The sequence below is a fragment of the Diceros bicornis genome, chromosome 10, assembly GCF_020826845.1.
Source record: "Diceros bicornis minor isolate mBicDic1 chromosome 10, mDicBic1.mat.cur, whole genome shotgun sequence".
In the NCBI taxonomy this organism is placed as follows: Eukaryota; Metazoa; Chordata; class Mammalia; order Perissodactyla; family Rhinocerotidae; genus Diceros; species Diceros bicornis.
In genome coordinates, this window is record NC_080749.1 from 33,188,681 (window position 1) to 33,211,493 (window position 22,813).

General features: G+C 41.8%; 1 protein-coding gene across 2 annotated transcripts in view; it reads left to right on the forward strand.

Annotated features, from left to right (window-relative positions):
• Positions 1-22,813, forward strand: part of KIF5C (kinesin family member 5C) — a 151,647-nt gene that overhangs the window by 86,375 nt on the left and 42,459 nt on the right. For both annotated transcript variants that reach the window (XM_058548928.1, XM_058548929.1), the window contains 5 exons: positions 1,097-1,245; positions 11,997-12,172; positions 17,022-17,090; positions 18,706-18,912; positions 21,092-21,238. In XM_058548928.1, coding sequence (XP_058404911.1) covers positions 1,097-1,245; positions 11,997-12,172; positions 17,022-17,090; positions 18,706-18,912; positions 21,092-21,238 — 748 coding nt within the window. The remainder of the gene's footprint in view (positions 1-1,096; positions 1,246-11,996; positions 12,173-17,021; positions 17,091-18,705; positions 18,913-21,091; positions 21,239-22,813) is intronic.

Here is a 22,813-nt window from a genome sequence, read left to right on the forward strand (position 1 = left end):
TAAGTAATAAGTGGAATTCTGCCATGGTCAATTTACTTTTTAATTGGGCAAGTCTGCTTATGCGTTCATTTCTGTGCATAACCAGGTAAATCGTGTCTTTTGTTTTTAGTATCATCTAGAGCTGCCACTGCCTTTGCTGTCACCAGTTGTTCCTTTGAATTATTGTCCAATCAGTAACAAATCACTGTCCACTGTAGCATCACACCCCCCCAGGCCATCCGCCCTAGGAGGTCACTTGATCTCTTATACTAGAAGTGGCAAAATGGTGGCCATTAGACATATTTGTTTGTCCCCCACATTATTTTGAAAAATTGTTTTAAATTGGGAGATACACATAAAAAATTTCTGACTCAATTGTTGACTTTTCTTGATAAATGGGATGATCTGAGAACAGTGGCCCTCCACTCCTGCTTGTTGACATTGGCTGTGATGGGGGCATGTACTCAGCAGGGAGCTGTGGTTTCACCTGGCCAGCCTCACTTGGTTAAGTGACCCATCTATCTTGGGATGTCTGTGTTGACATGTGTTCAACACATCAGGGATGATTCTAGGTACCAAGTGTGAGTAAGAGAAACAATTGATTATATTATTTCAGTCTGTATGTTATTGACATGAGAAACTGCAAGCTCTAAGAGGCGAGAGATCTTGTCTCATTTGTCTTAGTATATCCCCAGTGTTTCATAAATGTTAATTGAATTGAAAGGAAACTCTGCTTCAGGAGATGAATCTGGCAGTGATATGCAAGATGCTAAAGGAAGATGCTGAATGTTTCAAAAAGGCTAATAAGTCAGGCCTGAGAACATAGACTAAGATGGTGACAGGGAATAGAGACAGAAATGACCCTGAGAGACAATTTGAATGAAAATCCGTTGGATTTAGAGATTGGCAGGAGGTGAAGGAGAAAAGGAAAAGTGAGTTTGGAGCCTTAGGAGTAGAAGTACCATCAATACAGCTAGGAGGGTGGGAGATAGAAGTCCTAAGACCCCTCCTGCTGCTAGTCTTTTGATGTGAAAGAATTTGAGGCTTATTTATATTCATGATTTAGCTAATGCTGATAGCTATGCTCAGAATTTTTTCCTTATGTTTTTAACCCCAGGGCTAAGACCATCAAGAATACAGTCTCTGTGAACCTGGAACTGACAGCGGAAGAATGGAAGAAGAAATACGAAAAAGAGAAAGAGAAAAACAAGACTTTGAAGAATGTTATCCAGCATCTGGAGATGGAGCTAAACAGATGGAGAAATGGTAAGGAAGAATGGAGAAATGGTAAGGAAGAATGGAGAGGAAGAATGAGGCATGAATATGCTATCTTTTTCCGATGACCGTTGGCATCCTGGAACACTTGGGACAGAGGAGATGATGGCAGAGCTTGGTCCTGCCTTGCAACAACATGTGTGAACAAGATATTTTCTCATTCCCTAACACAGCTCCCCGCTCCCACCCCGTCACTTGGCTGACATATATTCTTACGTGGGCAAGTAACTACTTGCAAGCTTGCCTTAATCTATTTCCAATGAGACGGCCCCTCTATCTATTACTATAACTTTCTCTCTGGTAGTCGTATTTGAGGTTTAAAGAGCAGTGCCTGAGACTTTGTGGCTCAGATTGCTTTTGATTAAATGAAAAATGTCATTCTCTCCTATGTGAGTTTTATAATTGATTTGGGGTTAAAGATCACCTCTGGCAAATGTTTGCATTTTTTTGCCAAACCCATCTTCATGCTCTCTTTTCTCAAAGCCAGAAATAGAGGGCTCCTGAAGAAGCTCTGTGCTAAAATGGAGTCTTAAAGGCTCATTTCGTGACTAGTTTTTCTTTTTCCCCAAAACATTCTCTGTAGTTTGTTCTACTCGAAAAAATATCTCAGACAGCTGACATGCAGTGGGTGGGTGGGTTGTGGGTGAGGCGTTGAAGAAGGGGCTTCCAGATCCAAGTGCAGACAGATTATTTCAGTGACTTTTGCATTGTGATGGAGATTAGAAGGTGGATGTCTTTTTTTTTTTTTTTTCACTGAAATAAGGCAGCTTGGTGTGTGTGTCAGGGGATCGTGGATAGTTGGGGGTTGTTCTTCAGATTCTTTGCTGCCGTCTTCAGTATTTATTTCAGGTGCTGCAGGGACCTCAGTCTTGGGGAAGCGTAGGAGCCTGGGGGATGCTGTGCAGGATCGGGATGGAACACGCCTGCTTGTAACTGCAGAGTGAGCAGCACATCGTCTTGTGATTACACGTTTACCACTGTTTTTTGCTGGGAAGGGTGGGGTGTCACTGAGCTACTGTTCAATTGAAAAACAATCACGCGGCAAACCAGGATTCAAGAGAGGTTCAAGAAGTGACCTAGTAGCCTAAATAACACAATTCTTTTCATTTTGGGAGATTTTCTAGCTGCACATGTGTTTTGAAAGCTGCTAGAATAATTGAATAATTCAGCACCTGGGGCTGGTGGATGATTCCTTGCGATTTGGCAGGAGTGGGAGAGTGGGGAGGGGTGCTTGGCAAGGCAAGGAGTGGCCGTATGAAATTTTGTTCTATTTCTGGGATCCTCTTGGGTCAGTTCTCTGCTGGGCGACTGAAACATTCAGTAAAGCCTTTTGGTAAAGGGAGAGGGGATTGGCCTTCGAAACACTGTGGAGTGGGGAACTGATCTTTTTTTTCCTATCTTTTCCAGTCCCTTGCCAAGCTCTAACCCTCTGATTCTCCATCCCTCGATCAACTGTGTCCTTTGGGATCTGCCCACTGCCTTGTTAGCCTAACTCACCTTCATGCCTAGCGTCTCTATTGGGCACTCTCTTCTTCCTTATCTTGGCCTTTTCACTTGGCATCATTTTAACTGTTTGTCCCACGTCATCCACCTTTCAAATCTGCTCAGGAATTTACTGTTTTCCATGTCCTATAGGGTGAGATCCTACATAAGCCCTTAAGTTACATAATTTGGGAAAACTAATGTATGGTTTCTGGCACAGGATATACTTTCATAAATGTATGTTAAATAAGCACATGTTTAATGCAGTTGGAGATTAAAGGGTGAGCAGTCAGACGTGGTCTCTGTCCTTACTGAGCTTACGGTCTGATGGGAGAGGTAGACTCCAGCCAGTCAATAAACATGTCATGGTCTATGCTGCATATCAAAATGGGAAAGTGTAAGGTGCTAAGAGTTATTACAACAGAGGACCCTGACCTTGACTGAGAAGTCAGTGAAGGTTTCCTCCTATAAGTGACATAGGGAATAAGATCTGAGACAAACAGAGCAGTTAGCCAGCTGAAATATGTGCCAAGTGGAAGTTGGAGGGGGTGGTGGCGGTTGAGGGAACCATGTTTACAATGGCCCTGAGGGGCAGGAGCAGGAAGGCTAGCGTGGAGAGCTGGGGCCAGGGAGCAGTGGCCTGAGATGGGCAGGACGGGTAGGCAGTTCTATCCCATGCAGGGCTATGCAGTCCTTGTTCAGGATTTTGGTCATTATCTTGTAAGCAATGAGAAGCCATTCAAGGATATTAAGCTGCAGATCATGATAAGATTTGCATTTTCAAAGATCCATTGGTTGTGTTGGAGAATGGACTGGAGAGGGTGGGAGGATGGCCAGGAACTGGTGTGGTCTTCCAGGGATGAGATTACGGTAGTTGAATTGGGAGACAGGTCAGTGGAAAGGGAGAGATATGGATGGGCCAGAAAGTTATTTACGAGGTGAAATCAGCAGGGCTTGCTGAGAATTTGGCTATGGGGAGAGAGTGTCAAGTTTTCTGGCTTGCTGAGTTGGATGGTGGGTGGAACCATTCATTGAGACAGAAAACCCCGGAGAAGAACCAGATTGGAGAGAAGGGAGATGAGGAGAGGAGTTTGAGGTGCCTGTGGAACATCCAGGTGAAAATCTCAAATAGGAAGTTAGGTCTGAGGTTCTGGTGCTCAAAGGACCTCCCTGACTAGAGAGAGAAATTTGAGAGTTGTCAATCTTTAGGAAGTCATTGAAGGCACAGTCGGGGTGAGGTCCCCTATGGACTATGGAGAGAGGATAGGGAAGAAGCGAAGAGGGAGGCAGTCTTGAGAGACACCCACCTTCCGTTACCATGTGATCACTGAGTGACTGTGATGGGAGAAGGGAGATGACAGAGCTCTCCTTTTCCTCCCAAGCTAACATTTGCATTTTAAAGGTGATTTTTCTGGGAGCAGAAGTTCTTAAGTGTAGGGAACCAACTCTAGTGATATAAATTTCAGGCAGGAAGTGAGGCAGGTGGAGTCCTTTGACCAGCCGTGAGTGAAGGTCTATTGCTAGGATTAACTGTACATCACCCAGGCAACAAATAACCTCAGGCTTTTTGTTATGTTCCTAGGCTGGGTGTTGAATCCTCAAGCAGCCCTTGAGGTTTTGAGAGGTTAGAAGACTCACCCAAGGTGACTCAGTGTCTAGTAGAGCTGGGATCTGAATGTAGGGAGATTGACTCCTAAGTTCATTCTCTTTTAATCATCTCTGCAGCCTGCGCACAGCCCTAGTGATTTGTGTTTAGGCCAGTTAGATAAGTGTGAAAAGTACCACACCCAAAAAAGAAGGGATTGGAATCCCTTTGGTGGTGTCCCTGTGTATCAGTCCTAATTCCTCATAGTCATTGCATGGCCAGCTTGTGTCAACCAGAGAGCTGGGATTTTGAAGGATGGAGTAGAGAAAAGGCAGTGCCCTCCACTAAGATCTGAGTAGCAGGACATTTCCAACTTTCTTTTGAAATTTGACACACACATTGCTTCTAAGCTTGTAGGAGGAAGCCACTCGGTACACCCCAACAATTCCTGGGTACTGATATTTCCACATTGCGGTCTGAATGAGTTGAAGGAGTGTTGTTAATTGTATGCACTCTCCCCTGGGAAACAGATTTTTTTTCCTCGCATGGTGTGTTTACAATTTAAAAGTTTGGCCGCTGTACTCCAGTTGTGGGAAAGCAAGGGAGGAGTGTAGCAGAGAAAAAGTGTGCTTGTGTGTGCATGCTTGTGCTTTTTCCTATTTGCTGTGATATAGAATGAGGTAGGAATACAAAGGAGTAGGAGAGGTAAAATAATATGATGTCTCAATGGCAAATCGGGTCCAGGCAGATAATGTAAATAGTGAAGGGAGATATGTCTGATACAGTTGACAGTGATGGGACTGTGCCACAGGAGAGAGCGTGCACCACCCAAAGTCATTGAAAAGTTGTGAAATACTGTCCTGTGTATTACATGCCTATAGGCTGGTCCCCACCCCCACCCCCTCCACCTGTACCAATTTTCAACCCCTTGTAGCTGCATGGGCTGCTTCAGAATGCAGGCCTGGCAGTCTTTTCCTCTGGGCATAGAACATAGATTCTCAGAATTTGGCCTGTGACTCGTAATGTGTATACTACACAAAGCCTAAATTAATTTCTGAATGGCCATTAAGCCAGGATGGCTCAGGGCACGTGCGTGGTGGCTTATGGGGAGGCCATACCTGATGCTTATAAAGAAGGAATGAGGAGAGCGACCCATCTGCCTGGTTCCGTTCCCCACTGTGCCAGTTAGGGGTCCTTGGGTTGCAGGCAACCTGCTGGGCTTAAACAAAAAGAGAAAGCACTGGAAGGCTAGGAGTGACTCACAGACCAAAATAACAGCCAAGGAACGAGGCTCAACCAGCAAAGCTGGGGCTGCTCCAGAGACACAGGCAACAGAAACAAATCGACAGGGCTCATAAGGGGCCACACCTGTAGTGAATCTCCTCTGACTGTTTGGGAATGGGAAATCTGCATTGTATGTTTGAGATCCAGAGGCCCAGGAGAGAAGATGTGCCTTCGCTGGGGAAGGACAGGGCACTCTGATGTGTTGTCTGACCAAGACTGCACCCATCGGAGGGGGGTACTTTCTCACGGGGAAGTTGAGGTGCTATTATGAGAATGGGTGTTGAGTGGCTGAAAAACAACATATGTCCACTACAATCTGCTAGTGACATCTTGTGGGCTGAAATCGATCGCCAGTCTGTCTTCGATCTGGAGGCTCTTTTGGCAACTTCAGCCTCGTGGAAATTTGTTCAGCCTGCTTTCTTAAGGACAGATAGCTGGAGTGGGCAGTTGTCAGAAATAGGATTTTTTCTTTCCAGCTCTGTTGCTTGTTGATCATATGTATGGAAAGGACTCAAACAATCCTATAAATGGGGATGGATTTAGATAGTTGGATTCAGAGTGAGTTACAGCTGCCAGTTCACCCCTGCCACCCTCCAGTCCATCAAGAAGCCTTGACAGGAGGATGGGGAGAGAGGGTTGAAGGCTCAGGAATATAATGCTCAGAGAGGGGGGTTGGGTCCATAGTTCGCTGTTGCTACCAGGTCAGTCTTTACACATGCCCTCTTTTCTGATACTTGTTTGAATTTTACCCTTTAAAAAATGATAACTTTTTATAGGGGCCTAAGTCAGAGAGAGGAGGCCCTGAAAATCCAGGTGTCAGGAGTGCAGGGAAATGACCTGACAATACAGCATATCTGCAGCATCTCTTGATTAATTAAATATAATATTAAATAACAGAGCGGATGTAGATTTACCCCATCTGCTGAAATCATGCAAAGAAATGATTTCATCACAGGCTGAGAAGGCGTGGAAAAATCAGCAATCTCCAAGGCAGATTTATTCTCCAAATTAAAATCTGCCAGACCAGCACGCTTGGTTCCCTACCTAGCTAAATCTGTAACCTCGCATCCGATCGGGGCTTTGTAGAAACATTGCCCGTAGTTGGAACACAATTTGCTCTTTTAGCATTAAATATGTAGATGATGCTGGCCCCCGTCTTGGATTCATTACAGTGGAAGCTCAGAAGTTAGCATTTCACTTGAGAGGTCCAATTTGTTAGGCCCTCTTCCTTCTTTTGAGACCACAACCAAACACCAACAGAAATACTGACGGCTAGGAGAATGGTGTGGCCTATTCAAGAGGTCAGGAATGTAAAGAGGATGCAGAGTCCTGGGTGACCAGTTTATTAGAAAATGACTCTACAACAGGTTAGAGAATGTCTTAAGCTGCTTACAATATTTTTAGGAACTAGGGTAAAAGATGCTATTTGCGTGCAAAATAATCCCATAAAGGAATGATTTTTTTTTAAACCTCACATTTATATAATCACATCTTGTAGCCAGCTGCTCTTACCCATCTGGCAACTTAAAGATTTCCTTTTAGTTTCTTTGATATAGAAATTACCTACCATTAGGTCAGCCACTGGGCCTGTTTAATTGGTATTAAAAGAAAGCACCTCCTTTGCCAGATCTGCTGTGGTTTCTGGCGGAAGCTGTGAATGACCAGCAATCTCGGCCCTGGAGTTGCAGAGAGAATGCAATTACCTCTCTATGTTCTCCAGAGGCTTTAGGACTCAACTTATGCAAAGGATAACTAGCTCGTTGCTATTTCATGTGTGAAATTTTAATGAATTACTGGCAGTCTAATGGTTTTTTTTTTTTTAAACCAAAAAAGCCTGTTTTAGAATTTTGAACTAATAGCCCTAATGAGAATTTTTGATTAGTCTGTCATTCTTGTTTGTTGCAATTGATGGATTTCTACTTTTCGCACAAATGTTATTTATGCCCTCTGGGGGTTTTCATTTTATAATTAAAATGCTCTGTAAATCTTATAGGTATGCTCCAAGTGAATGCTCCTGTGTACACACAAATCTTTTCAGTCCTTAAAGGTAATTACATCTGACAATAGGAAATGCTGAGATGCTTATTTAAAGAAGGGAAAGGTTTCTAGTGGAGGGGGTGGGGGTGAAGCTTTCATTCTAGAAAATCAAATGTTTTACAATATTATAAGCTCTTCCCCTATAGACAGTAGGTATAAGCCTTGGGGGATAAACTAAGAGAAATTTGCTTTTAATGCAAAGAAGGATAATAAAAATAAAAATAGATGCTAATCTTCATTTGGTGGTCCTTTTACTCCATACTGCTGGATTTTAGGGCATTATTTCTCCAGGGTTTGTTTGCAGCTGCCTTGTTACAATCAGTTATTTTGTAATCATCTCGTGGGGGCTCCTCCGGAGACTCGGTCCACTGCAGTGCAGGGAATATTCTCGATTAACGTGGTGAGATTGCCATGGAGACAGATTGCCTAGTGTCAGGTCTTGCATGGCTTTGAGAATTTACAATCCCCAGACGTGTTTGTAAGCTGGACAGTGTAGTTACCAGGGACGCTTCTGGAAGTCATTTTCTCGGTCCATTGAAGGGCAGTGGGGTTTGGGAAAACCGGCTCTTGGTTCCTCTCTGGGCAGGAGCTGTGCTCTCCCACAGACGCCTGCTGTTTTTGTTCCTGCGTGTTGCCGCTTTGTTCTTCTCGGCCCGAACGGCTGCTGCAAAAAATAATCCTGACTGCCTGACCTTTAGAATATAAACTGAGAAGAGCTCGTTGTTTAGATGTAGCTTTGTAGACATGTTGGTGCTTTGATTCAGAGAATTGTTCAAGCGAAACCAGAAAGTCTGCTCTAGGTTTCAAATATTGTTTTAATAATAATAAAAATAAACCTGAAAGGGACTTGCATAGCTATATTGTGTTTTATTTTTAGAACTGAGCTCCAGCCACAGAGGTATTGTGAAGGCCCCAAAAACACTAATCTCAGAATAAGTAAAAATAATAATTTATTTGCAAAGCCTAAAAAGTTGACAGTTTGTCAGGGAGAGGAGGGGATAAGAGATGGACTTTAAACAATAACACATTTTGTGCTTTTACATATCCAATAGCCCCCCTTATCCACGGTTTTGCTTTCCGTGGTTTCAATTACCCATGGTCAACTGTGGTCTGAACATATTAAATGGAAAATTCCAGAAATAAACAATTCATAAGTTTTAAATCGCGTGCTGTTCTGAGTAGCCTGATGAAATCTCCCGCCATCCGGCTCCATCCTGCTCAGAACGTGAATCATCCCTTTATCCAGCGGATCCAGCTGTATGCGCTACCTGCCCGTTAGTTACATAGTAGCCATCGTGGTTATCAGATCTGCTATCGGGGTATCGCAGTGCTTGTGTTCAGATAACCCTTATTTTACTTAATAATGGCTCCAAAGCACAAGAGTAGTGATGCTGGCAACTCAGATATGGCAAAGAGAAGCCGTAAAGTGCTTCCTTTAAGTGAAAAGGTGAAAGTTCTTGACTTAATAAGGAAAGAAAAAAAATTGTGTGTGCTGAGGTTGCTAGGATCTACGGTAACTTTTATTACAGTATATTGTAATAATTGTTCTATTTTACTATTAGTTGTTGTTAATCTTAGTGTGCCTAATTTATAAATTAAACTTGATCATAGGTATGTATGGATAGGAAAAAACATAGTATATATATAGGATTCAGTACTATCCATGGTTTCAGGCATCCACTGGGGGTCTTAGAATGTATCCCCCATGGATAAGGGGGGACTACTGTACTATTTTAATCTTTAGAACAACACTATGGTAAAGGGGCATTGTTATTTCCTCTCTTTTACAAAAAAGCAAACCAAGAGGTTAAGCAGGAGGAGGGATTATGATTAATTAGATCTGTTAAAAGGTGCAGTGTGGCGTAGTGTCCCGCTATGGCACTGGAGATGTTGATGCAGCATCTGTTGGTCACTTTTAGGGTGCCTCGTAGCAGTGTTGGCTGGCTTGTTGAATTTCTCTAATCTGGGACAACCCTAGTACTTGATGATGCTGTAATTCCTCAATAAGAGAAGAGGGCAGCTCTAGGGGAGTCAAACCTGTGACTTTTGATTAGAGCAAGTCATTTGCTGTTAGGTTATGAGGGTTCATTCCTGGCTCCTGCCTGCCGAGGTGAATTGAAGCATGCACTGATTATCTCCTGAGCTTGCCCCAGCCTCATGATATCACTGCCTCTTTGGCCTTTTGCAACCAAAGAACACAGGGAATATGTCGCTTTCAGATGTTTTTTTATCTTACCTCTGGACTTGGGGTGAATTGACCTATGGATAATATGACCAAATTCTGGCTGATTTCTGATCTAGTGCAGTTAAGAATTTCACCTTCATCATGTGTAAGCTGGAAGATCAAATTTATACTGTCCTGGATTGCCCTGTTCACAAATTTCAAAAGCTAGGCCTGAAAAATTAGAGATATAGTCATGATCCAAGTAGACAAAAGAATTTACCAAAGTGTTAGTAGTGAATTTCCCTGGAGAAGGAAGAGAATTGGGAGGTAGGGGTGAAAGAGGACTTTCAAGTTTTAGTTTATACTCTATAGTTAGGGGAAAAAAAAATATATATATATATATATACACACACACACACACACACACACACACACACACACACACACATATTTAAAGCAAAAAAAAATTCTTAGGAACTAGAACATGGTACTGCTTTTATGGCCTGGGGATTTAGCAAGCTGTAGAGAATATAGATCCTTTAATTGGATGAAATCTAGTCTGCACACTAAGGTTGTTGATAGATGTTTTAAACCAGGAATTGGAACTGAATGAAATATTGATTTGGTTCAGGTTCAGTTCAAAGGCTACTCTGATAGTCTGGTTTAGTTTCAGGTCAATAATTTTAGAAAAAGGCTTAGGTACAGTACAGTCTAGTTGAGCTTTAGAAGAAAAAACGGTTGGCTCAGTTTTGTATTCAGCAAAGTGATAGTTTATTCCAGGTTTTGCTTTAAGTTGCTGCTTCAAACAGAACTGTGACACAAAAGTGAAATCATTGGGTGTTAATTTTATTTGACATGGAGGCCTTCAGTACCATTTTGTGGTTATCAAGTTAGATAATGGAATTGTACGTAGCAAAGCTAACCCATCACAAAGTGTTTTGTTTATATTGAGATAAATAGATACAGAGTTCAAGTGGGTTCCTTGAGGCATGATATATACAATTAAGGACGCCACAAATTAGGATCTCAGTTCTTCTGGGGTGTTTTTTTTGTTTTGTTTTGTTTTTTGTTGAGAAATTCCCTCTGATTCAGGGCAGTTTTCCTGGGGAATTTCCATAAAATGCATTTTATGGGCTGAGAACTGGAGTGAGGCTTGAACATGGCAGACACTCACTGGTTGTAGCAAACTGAGTGTGAAGTTGATGGTAAACATTGTGATGAAAAAGTATGTTTGGGTTTGGTTTGCTTTCCGAAAAGATATTTGAGAGACTCAGTTGGGCCACATGGTTTTCACATAATCCTCTTGACGCAGTCTGTGTTTGCAAGGGAATTTTCTTGTTGGGGATGGCCATTGCCCTGCTTGAGAACTTCACCTTTTCCCTCAGTTTGCATGATCAAAACTGGTAATGCTTCTTTTGGAGGCCCCAACAAATGCTACTCTGCAAACTGAGAAGTGGTATGCAGGTCTCTGCATGATATTCTAGATCAGCTGCTTTTTCTTTCCTGGGACTACCTGACATCACAGCAAATTATTCTATTTGAACTCTCCAGCCGAGCCAATTAATTCTGACTTCCTGAGGGAAAGAGTGGTGGTAGGATGTGTTTGTGCAGTGTCAGTCAGAATTCCTGGGTCCGGGGCTACCTGGCTTCCTGCTTCAGATTCAGAGACTCTCAGATTCAGAGGATTGGGGCCCTACAGTGTTGTATTCAACAATGGCAAATTTTTTCCTTGATTTCACTATTTCTATTAAGAAAATGGTAACCTAATTAATTGGTAATTAGGATGCCTCAGAGATCTGTTTCCCTGTGAATCAATCACTAGAGACAATATGATTCTAGTAAAGCCTCAGCATATTCCTCAACAAAAAGAAAGTGTATGCAAAAAATTCTGGGTACTGCTACAAGTTGGATTAGTTAAGAGCTTGTGTGGTTGATGGAAACAGTTTACTTAAGTGATGCATCATGAGGGAGGGAGTATTATATAGTCCTCTTCTTCCTTAGACTAATTTTGGTCAATTAACTATGACCTTTCTTGTCAAATAGAAAGAACACAAAGTGTAACTTTCTACAACAGCTCCTCATTGTGTCCTCTGTGTCTTTTTCACGGGAGTGACTATTTTTGGAACTCTTCCTGGAGGGTTGCATGCTGAATTTTTTCAATCCCCAACTCCTCTCTGCTATGCTTTGCAGGAGAAGCTGTGCCTGAGGATGAACAAATCAGCGCTAAGGACCAGAAGACCCTGGAGCCCTGTGATAACACCCCCATCATAGACAACATCGCTCCTGTTGTTGCCGGCATCTCTGCAGAGGAAAAGGAGAAGTATGACGAGGAGATCTCCAGTCTCTACAGACAACTCGATGACAAGGTCTGTAGGCAGAGATTATAGTCCTTACTTTGGTACAAAGACTAAAGGTGGCAGGTCCCAGACCTGTTGGCCGGAAGCAGCTTAAGCCCCATGGAGCTGAAGTAGGGTGCAGACTAATGTTTATGTCCGTCTTCCTAACATCTACCTAGCTCTTGATTGGTCAAACTCAGGGAACTTGATTCATGTGGAATGGAAACTTTCATGGAAATTTGATTGGAAGAGTGGAGTGTTGACCTGGAGAGACAGAGAGAGTCTTCACTTCTAGAAATCGGACTGGGGCTGATCACTGCATGAGAGAGTGTGTGTGTGTGTGTGTGTGTGTGTGTGATCTTTGTTTAATTCTCTCTTCTTTTCTTCTCTGGGCCTGTCCCTCACCTCTTAGAAACTCCAACAGTAGTGTCAGCTGTAGGGGCAAGGGAGGTGGCTCCCCAAACTCAAGTGTGTACTTTAATCGCGTAACTCTAAGGCCCTGGGATGAGGAACCAGTCGAAGTGGTGTGTGGTCTGATGGCTTCTACCTTATTGGTAAAGCTGTGTTCAGGGGCGTACTCTTGAATGCAGTAGTTTGGACATGCTGATTAGGGATATCCAATTTTATGGCAAACTTTTGGGACTCAAATAGTCGTGTCAGTGCACAAGTTGGAATAGAGGAAAAGAGACCTTGGAGAACACTGTGTAGCATTCATCCCCAATGAAGGTCAGGTTAGGAATCCCAGAAGTGTAGGAAATTAAATTAATGTTTCACGTGATCTTGGCATATTGCCTTTGGAATATTCTAAATCCTTTCAGTTCATTTCATCAAGGTTGCTGATATTTTTAGTCTGATTTAATCTTTTTTGCTGTGGTTCAGCTCAGAGTGCGTGGGGACACCTCTGGCACGGATGAAACAGCTTTGTTATATTAACATCACCGCTAATCTAACAGGCCTCTCTCTTCTGAGTACCGCAGAGTCTGGTATCGCTTTTATAAGAGAAATGTTTGCTGGTCTGCTTTGTGTTTGTGACTCTGGGAGTTCGCATTATAACCACAGTGCTAAACTGGGGTCACCCTGTCCTTCTGGTAGCATATTTAATAAGATGTTCACACCCGTGAGAGCAGGGTGAATTGCCCTTTAGGCACTTGACATACTGTTATCCTTCCATTTCTCCTCAGGTATTTTATGTAAAACCTCAAACCAAGTAATAGAAAAAGGAAATTAATAGTAAGTTAACAGTATATACGATTTCTTGATTTCTCCAAAGAAATGCTATTGTTTAAATATACTGCAATTTTTTTTTTTACTCATTTCAGAATTGGTGAGTTCATTTTTAGTAATCCCCAAAGAATCTGGGATGAGGGGTGATAACCTAATTCAATACTCTGTTTTCTATGAAAAGACTCCTGCCTTGGTTGGAATTGGGATTATTTATTTTGGTGGCATGAGGAGCTTTCATGGATCTGAGAAAGATTTTAGAGTCTTGAATCCAGCTTCCGGAAGGTAGTGATGAGGACCGAGCTGAGAGTGATGAAAATGCCCTGCCCTGTGGATATTCAGTTGGTAGCTGGCAGAGCTGACCCTAGAGTCTCTGCCTCCTGATGACCAGCCTAGGACATTTTCTGTCATATCATTTTCCTGTGGCAGATGCCTTGAAAACCCTGTAAAGCATACATTGCAAGGCTGGCATTTGTGGTCCATCACAGGTTGATGCCGAGAGATCTGGGAGAGAACTGAGCCCAAAAGCGTCAGCCTTAGAGGGCACCAAAGCTAGTGGTTTGACCTTAGTAACTCTACCCGTGGACTGACTGATTATGTCCTCCAGATGTCATTCTTATTTGTCCTCCTCTTAAGGGTTCTAGAAGGTATTTCATGCTTCTGATGATGTAGGTAGTTTGATACTTTTGAGAATACATGAATTGGGACACAGCATCTTCATAGATTATTGAGTGGTAGAGCTGAAAGTATCTAGGTCTGGATGAGCAACTAGCCCAGGGTGGTTACATGACTTGCCCAAGTTTACATCATCCGTAGGTGCCAGAGCTGCAGTGAGGTTACACAGCTTCTGACTCCCAGTCCAGTGCTCATCCCATTTTGGCCTTAGTCCTTTAAAAGAGGAACTTGTCAGCTTTAATGAATCTATTTAGAATGTGGCAGGAGAAAGACATCACAGCCTCCTCCCAGCTGCCCCCTCTGTCCCTCTGTGCTTCCCCTCCAGGGGTCTAAGGACAGTGCTGTGTGATGGAAAAGCACGCACTTGTGAGTCAGACCTGTTATGTGACTTAATGTTGAGACCTGGCTGATGACCTAAGCTGCTTAAGGTGTTTTTCTCATCTGCAACATGGGGCTCATATCTGTTACTTCAAAGGTTACAATGGGGATTAAAAGTTTCTAGTACCTAGCTGATGTTCAATAAATATTAGTTTTTTTCTTTCTTTCTATCTTCTCCTTTCTGGGTTCTGTTTGCTTAAGGGAGAATCCACATCATATGTGGTATCTGTGGGGTGGTGGTGCAGAGGTGGGCTGAAAGCAAAGTTATAAGATGAGCAAATTGGTGTTGGCACTCTCTCTCTTATTCCTCATTACCTCTCCAAAGCTACTGTACCATTGGAGATGGATGAGGGGAATTAAGTGTAAGTAGAAATATAAGTTGAACCTTATTTCACTGATTACCATTGCAACAAAAACATCTTTCTAATTAAAGGTGACCAGTGACCTCTTGACAACTCACCTATTTCATGTATAAGAAAATTCAAGTACAAGAATATTTTCTGAAAAGTGCTTTGAAATCTGTTATCCACAGACTAGATCTTAATAGTCGGCATGAGAGTGAGCATGTTCTAATGCATTTGAATGTATAGATACAGATTGCACAGCACATCTTATTCTGAAAGTTTTGAAAAATTTTTAAAAAATCTCAATAGACTATGCTAATTCCTTGGAGAAGTTGCCTTAAGTATAGTTTTGGAAATGTCTCTGGTACAAGTGATTCATGTCCTTGTAATGTAGTCCTTGTTCTTCACCCTTCCCAGAGGGGCTAAGGGCCTTTGGTTTCTCACTGTACCTCAAAAATCACTGCACCCCGGCTTGCTACCTGTGCAGGAGAAAGCCTGCATCTTCAGGCCTTGAAATGAACACAGGATAAGAACAAAGCGCTTGCTCCACCGTTTTGCTTCTACTGTGATTTATATCACTTGTAGCCGTTGCTTATACGTCCCAGGGGAAGAGATGGCAGCTCCCCGATGTTAAACTCCTTGAGTCTTTTATGTTAAGTTGTTTAATATTTATGTGCCGAGGACCATAAACACGAAATCATTCCTGGTAACTGACATTCTAAGTTTATAAAGTAGAAAAGAAAATATGCCCTACAAAATAGTCTTCTAGTTGTGGAATTACCATTTTTTGGCGGTTTCACTCTGGTGTAATTTCCCTAATTCTCGTGCCAGAAATCTGATTTAGGGAGGAAAGTCGTGAGTATTTTGTAGAACCATTAAAGGAACATTGGTGTAAAAATTTCAGTAGAAACAGAATCTCCTTGAGCAGAAAAATAAGACCAAAAGATGTTCTACAGAAAAGGAAAAGGAGTTACAGATTCTGTAATACTGATTTTAGAATTTTCTTGCTCCATGGAAAGCATTAGGTTGTGACACTGAGTTAATCTGATTTAAATGTATGCATAGACACGAGCAAACAGGCTGGAGAATATCCTGTGGAAAACTGAGGTTCTGCCACCCAGGCCCTTGAGTTCACCCCTCACCTCACCTCCGGAAAAGGCAGAAAGCACAGTGCAGGTTTTTTTTACAGGCTGCTGATGAAAACACCTGGGCAGCACCTGGCACAAAGAGGGAACCAATAATACTGAACTGAATCTGACTCTGCTTAGGGTTGAGACCCTAGAAGTGTCATTAAATAAGATTTTCTCCTGTTTCTAAGGGAGAGGCACGTGTGAAGTCAAGTTGCCGTTCTTCACAGGCTGTGCCTCAGAACTGCATTTGAGCTCATGGAAACCTTCGTGGTGAAGACCGAGTCTCGTGCAGTTGGGCGTGGTCCGCCTGCTGCTTTGCCTGCGCTGGGTGGACGGTGTCTAGGGGGAGGCAGAGACATTTGTACTGGGCGGTGAGAGGCGGGCAGCTCTGGCTTTTGCGGCAGCAACACCTAGTGGCAGAAAATGAGAGTGAGGAGAGTGTATTTGCCTGTGGGTAGATCCTTTCCCGCTTCAGTGACAGGCCAGAAAGTAAACATTAGCATTTCTGTACCCCCAGCTTCCTTGAGTTTCTTTGTTTTTTCTAACTGGTAAGAAAATTAACTTCTAATCAAGAAGAGGTCTGCTCTTGCCAAAGATTAATTCTCTAGTAAATGTTTTTCCAGTCTTTCTAAGTAAGAGGTTTGAAGCAGAAATCCATGTCTCTCCTGCCTTTCACATGGCAGCATTCCTGGTCACTGATGTGTTTGACAAGATTTGGGACTCGAATATATTATAGTGCAGATTATTAGAAATTTACTTCCTTATTTTTTGAGCTAGGAATTCACTGTTGACCTCTTGCTATTGGGAGAGATAGCTCCCAAGGCCCTTTCAGTTCCCAAATCCTAGATCTCTTGATTTCTGGATGAACAGGAATTGAGTTGAATGTGTAGAATATTATATTTCCCAGAATATTCAGATATTTCATCTGCTGAGAAAGGTGAGTGAAGTAGTATTTTAGCCAAATCAAGATCCCAGAACCAATATCTCTGCTGTGGGGAAGCGCCATACCAGTCCGTTCATCTTATTAGCGAGCTAACAGCTGGCATCCTGGTATCGACTGTCGTTGCAAAACCAGGATAGCAAAAATGACATAACTAACCAAAAAAAATTAAACATGATGTTTCGTTTCAGGATGATGAAATTAACCAGCAGAGCCAGCTGGCTGAAAAGCTAAAGCAACAGATGTTGGATCAGGATGAGGTAAAGAATACAATAAAAAAAATTTTTTACAAGGTTCTTTTATTACTCTTTGTTGTTGATGTTTATTCCAGAAATTTAATTTGCAAAGAATTTTTAAAAATCACTGAATCATGTGGAAAGATTTCCTTTCAATGCCTGTTAAAAGCTGATTTTAGCTGAATTTAGAAAATAAATGTCTGACTTCGTAGAGCCCTGGGGCTTTGAGAGTGAGTAGCTGGTTGCTACACTTAGTCTTTGAAGAACAGAGACAAAGGAGCTTGGTAGTTTAGCAAGGATGATTTTACTTCCTCGTACCCAGAGCCCAGCACTCCTGTTTCTTGCTGTTTTAGTCTTTTTCAGCTTTGCAAATCAGCCGGCCCAGGTTTTTGATGTACACCATGTTCTCGTGCTATCTTATAGGGGGAAAAAAACCCAAAGAACAGAAGCGGCAGGTAGAGGAGGGGAAAGCAGAGAGGACAGGCGTCCAGGTGCTGTGATAGTGTGTATGTGATACAGTGGAAAGAAGGCAAAGTGTTTTCAGTCTCTCCCCCATGGTATTTAGTTCTCCAGGAAATGTCTTTATTGCACGGTGTTTTGCCAAGTATTTTACAAACAGGAACCTAAGCAGAGGACAGAAAGCCAATCTATCAAACATGGATAATCAGTAATTCTCTTGCTGAGGACCATCTAAGTATTTTTTCTCTTTTAGGCTTTAGAGTGCTTTCTGCTTTGTTGCCAAAATGCTGTAAATTGGATCCCGTGATGCAATTATAGCAGATGGTTTGGGGTCATGTGCCCAGTCCCAGCCCTCGCATAGATATAACTCTCTCTGTAACCATTTCCTTCCTCTGCTTCTTTGTTCCCCTTCATCTCTGCAGGGCAGTGATTATGCCCCCTGCCCAAATACTTCCCTGGGCAGGGAGATCGTCGATGCCTTTGCAATCAGATGAACCATATTTAATTGATTTCCCTCTTACACATAGTTACGGCTTCCATTTGCTTAGTATTTCCTGCACTCTTCCTCCCATTCTATGCCTTTGCATCTCCCACTTGGTACAACTGCCTGTGATAAACTTTCCTGTCTGTTACAATTAAAACGGTTAATATTTTTGTTTTTCTATACTGTCAAGGCAATGTCTGTTCATTACAGGAAAATCAGAATGTGCAGTAGGCATAGAGATAATGAAAGCATCCACAAAGCCAGTATTCACTTCTAACTTATGTTAATGTTTGGGGTATATCCTTCTATACATCTATGATGAATATTAAGAAAAATTGATGACTACCCTTTTATACTGTTTTGGTTGACTCTGAAATTGACCTGTTTACTATGTGAAATAATTATAATATTTAAAAACCATGTTAAGTATTATTATAGTCCTCAGAAATGATTCCCCCCATGAGTTAAGCCTATGTAGCTTTAAACTGAAAAAAAAGAAAAAAAATAAGATTTTTGAAATAACATGCTATTTTTTAATTTAGCATCTGGATATACGGTAGTGTTTCTAGCCATTCTGAGCTTTTCCAACTTGTTTTCTTGTATCTGTTTTTTAAAATTACTTTATTTTGGATAGAGCATAGAACATAAACATTTGAATGTTAGATTCACCAGTTCCATGCTGTCCCATTTCCCCAGCTTTTAGCTTCCACAAGAAGAGACTATGAGAAGATCCAGGAGGAGCTGACACGTCTCCAGATTGAAAACGAGGCAGCCAAAGATGAGGTGAAGGAAGTTCTCCAGGCCCTGGAGGAGCTGGCTGTCAATTATGACCAGAAATCACAGGAAGTGGAGGACAAGACCAGGGCCAATGAGCAGCTGACGGATGAGCTGGCCCAGAAAACGGTTGGAGCATTTGTGTCTAGGGGGCGCATTTGTGTCTAGGGGGCGGGACTTCCTCAGCTGCCATTCTTGTACTTAGATTGATGTTTGTTGACAGACAGTATATAGGAAGGCAGTTGGCTGAATGGTTTTTCAGTGTCAGACTTAAATGCATTCTCTGAAATCCTCCAATAATTGAAAGACTTTGTGTAAGTAACTTTTGTCGCTCATCTCGGAACTGTACATCACGACTGTTTTATATCCAGGGGATTTATAACGTTAGCAGGGATGCCTTGTGGAGTAGTCAAGAGAGTGTAGACTTTGGAGACAGAAAAATCTTAGTTAAAATTTTGACTTTATAACAATTAGGCCTTAGTCCAGACATTTAAACTTCTTGAGCATTCATTTCCTTATCTGTAAAAATGGTGATAATAACATGCTCATTTCCGGGCTTGAGAATTAGTGACAGTTTACATAAAGCGCTTAGCATAGACCTGTGCATGTGCTACAATATCAATAAATAAATCTCAAAATGTTATATTAACAGGTGGGAGTGGGTGACTCATGGAAGGTATGGATTTCACTCTTCTTGTTTACACCCTCGTGAATGAAATCCATTCCCTCCCCATGGCTTCTTGTCCTGGCCCGGGACTGAGCTCTCCTGGTTTGTCTGTTGTCCTGTTTTAGGCCAGTGCTTCAGTCTGCACATTTCCTAATCGTCAGAGTCTCCCTGTGAAAGATGCTGCAGGTTCTGCACAGTGAGCTAGCAGCAGCAGGGCCAGTGAGCATTTGGTGAGGTGGCTGGTGGTGGGATGTGTCCATTTTGTCTTTTTCTACTTGGAGAATGGATGGTAGGAAGCTGAGTGGCTGTTACCAGCTGCCCTTGGCACCTTGCTCGGCCCGATGGCCTGGTATCATGGGACTGTGCCCAGCCTGCTTTGTGGAAAACATCCAGTCCTCCTGGGCAGGGGGAAGTAGCAGATGGTGCAGAAAAGCTCTAATCTGCTGACTGTAGAGCTGAACGAAAATGCTCCTCACTCCATACATTCAGCTGCATGGAGGAAGACCTTTTTAACGGCTTCCCAAGATGGAACTTCTGCTTCCGTGGATTTTAAAAACAAAATGAAATAAGCAGTGGCAGTGCCCAAACAAAAACAAGCAGAAAAACAAGCAGAAATCGTGAAGTCACTTAGGAAAGGAGGAGACTTAGATGTTCTCTGCTTACTGTTTTCTACAGGATTCTTTAACTAGTCCTTGGTCTTATTTGCTTCTCAAATAATTTCTTCCTTTCTGTCAAACCAAAGTATTACTAGACTGGTTGAGAGGACTGTTTTTAGTCAGATCTTTAAAAAGTGCTCTGGTGAAATAGCTGCATATTGAAGAATTGCATAAATGTCTTTGTATTAACCTCCCCAGCTCTGTAATTTAGGGAAATTATTTTTTTTGTTGGCTGAGTTAATACCAAGACACCAAAAGATGGCTATTCTATTCATTTTGAGAGTTCATTAAGTTATTAGTTGAAAATATATGCCTTTTGGTAACATACATGAGGGATGGAAAAAAGATAGATTTGATAATATTTGGCAATAAAATGGAATTTCTGCTATATATTAAGAAGCCATCTTTTGTTGAACTTGACTAATTTTGAAAAGAGATGATGAGTCTTCAATTCAACTTCACAGTAACGATTAGAAGACTTTTTCTAAGTTGTTTTCTAAACTTGTTTTTGTCCCTCTGGGCCTTCCAGACCCCTCTATTATTATGAAGTCAGGTGGGAATTTGGAAGTGGTCCAGGGAGCCGGTTGGTTTGGGAGTGCAGGTGGGTATGCTTGCAGGTATGTTTAGACCCTGGAGAATGTGGACTGAAACAGAACATCTGGTAAGCAGGAAGATGTGATTACATGTTATAAACCTAAGGGTTCCTCTTGGGCTTTATTTATTTTTAATAAGCAAACTTATTTCACAGATCTGGAAGTCGTCATCTGATATGTAGATATATAACATATCAGGCCAAGAGAAATTCCTCTTCTTCTCAGAGAATACAGTGCTATACTATAGTTTGCCTTAAAAGGACTCTTACGTTGAAATCACATAAAATGATACAAGAATTCCCTCCTACATTATGTTGTTGTTCTCTGCACTGCTGCATGTATTAAATCAATGGACAACTCTTTTCATTTGTTGTTAACAATTTGTTTTTTAGACTACACTGACAACCACACAGAGAGAGCTGAGCCAGCTACAAGAGCTCAGCAACCACCAGAAAAAGAGAGCTACCGAGATCCTGAATTTGCTGTTGAAGGATCTGGGGGAGATCGGTGGAATTATTGGCACCAATGATGTGAAGACTGTAAGCCAGCCCTTCTTTTATCCTCTCTACCTGCTCTTATAATGGCATGATTCTAAGCCAGCAGGGTCTATGTTTTATTCTCCTAAGTATCCAATGCTTAGCACAGTGCTTTGTATCTGCCACGTGCTTGATAATATTTGAATGAATGAACAAAGGCTGATTGAATGACTAAGTACAAGATTGTTTGGGTGAGGAGGAGGAGAAAAAAATTTACTTTTCAAGTATAGGAAATGTCTTCCAATCTTGGTTGGCCTTATGTAAATTGGTTTATTCCTCAAACTTATATGCCAGTGTCACAGAAGTTTGGCATTAGATAGGTTAAGCAACAGTTCTGGTCTCATAATTGTGTTTTTCCTTTTTTATGAGAACCCAACAGAGTGAAAATTCTCCAACAAATCAGTATGAATTAGGGAAGCTTTCAGCTGATAGTAATAGGATTCTAACAGTGGCTTAAAAAAATAAAGTCACATTTAATTGTTCACAGTATGAGAAGTCTAGAATCTTGCTGTTCAGGTTGTGATCTGTATCACCTGGGAGCTTGTTGGAAATACAGACTCTCAGGCCCACCTCAGACCTACTGATTGAGAATCTGCATTTTAACAAGATTCCCCAGGTCATTCTTATACTTATGAAAGTTTTAGAAGCAGATTTTGGTTTGGTGCAGTGTTTCAACAATGTCAGGGATCCAGGCTTTTTATTTCCTTTCTGCTTTTCTCAGCCTGTTACCTTTTCATATCTGTAGGTTTTTGTCTCATGGTAGCAAAAGAGCTGCTGTAGCACCAATCATCATGTCCTAACACAACCACATCCAAGGCAGGATGGGTTGAAAAGACAGTCAACTTTCGTCCAGGAGGGAACTGTGTCCCAGAAGTCCCCAGTAGACATCCTCTTATACCTTATTGGTCAGAATTGAGTCACATGGTCACCCCAAACTGAAAGGGAAGCTGGGAAAGCAAAGAGAAATAGGATTACTATAATTGGCTTAAACCAACCATGATTAATCCTCTGAAGTTGTGCACATTGGTGCCGTTGATAGCAAGGAAGTAAGAGAGGTAGGAAGAATGGGGGTGGTATAAAGTTGCCCATAAGCTAGGAGCAGAGGGAAAAGAGAATAAACAATGTTGTCAGCCAAGAACAATAAACCATTTGCCAACATGTAGAGAGGTCATTGAAAAATAAAGTAGACATTTTAAAAAATAGCTTTCTTGAAGTATAATTGACATCAAGTAAGCTACACTTATTTAAAGTGTGCAGTTTGGGAGGTTTTGACATATGTATGCACTCATGAAACCATCACCACAGTAAGAGAATGGATATATCTGTCACCCCCAAAAGTGTTTCAGACTGTTTCTGGTCTCTTTATTCTGTTTCATTGATCTAATCTTTATGCCGATACCACACTGTTTTGATTACCGTAGCTTTATATTAATTAACACAGCACTTTGTCCAGAGTAGCCATTAATAAATGTGGATTGATTTTATCAAGCCACAGGAAAGATGTTATATTGCTCACCTTCCACCTCACAAGTCCCTAAAACCAAATTCTCTGAGTTTAATTATTTGACCTTTAAAAGT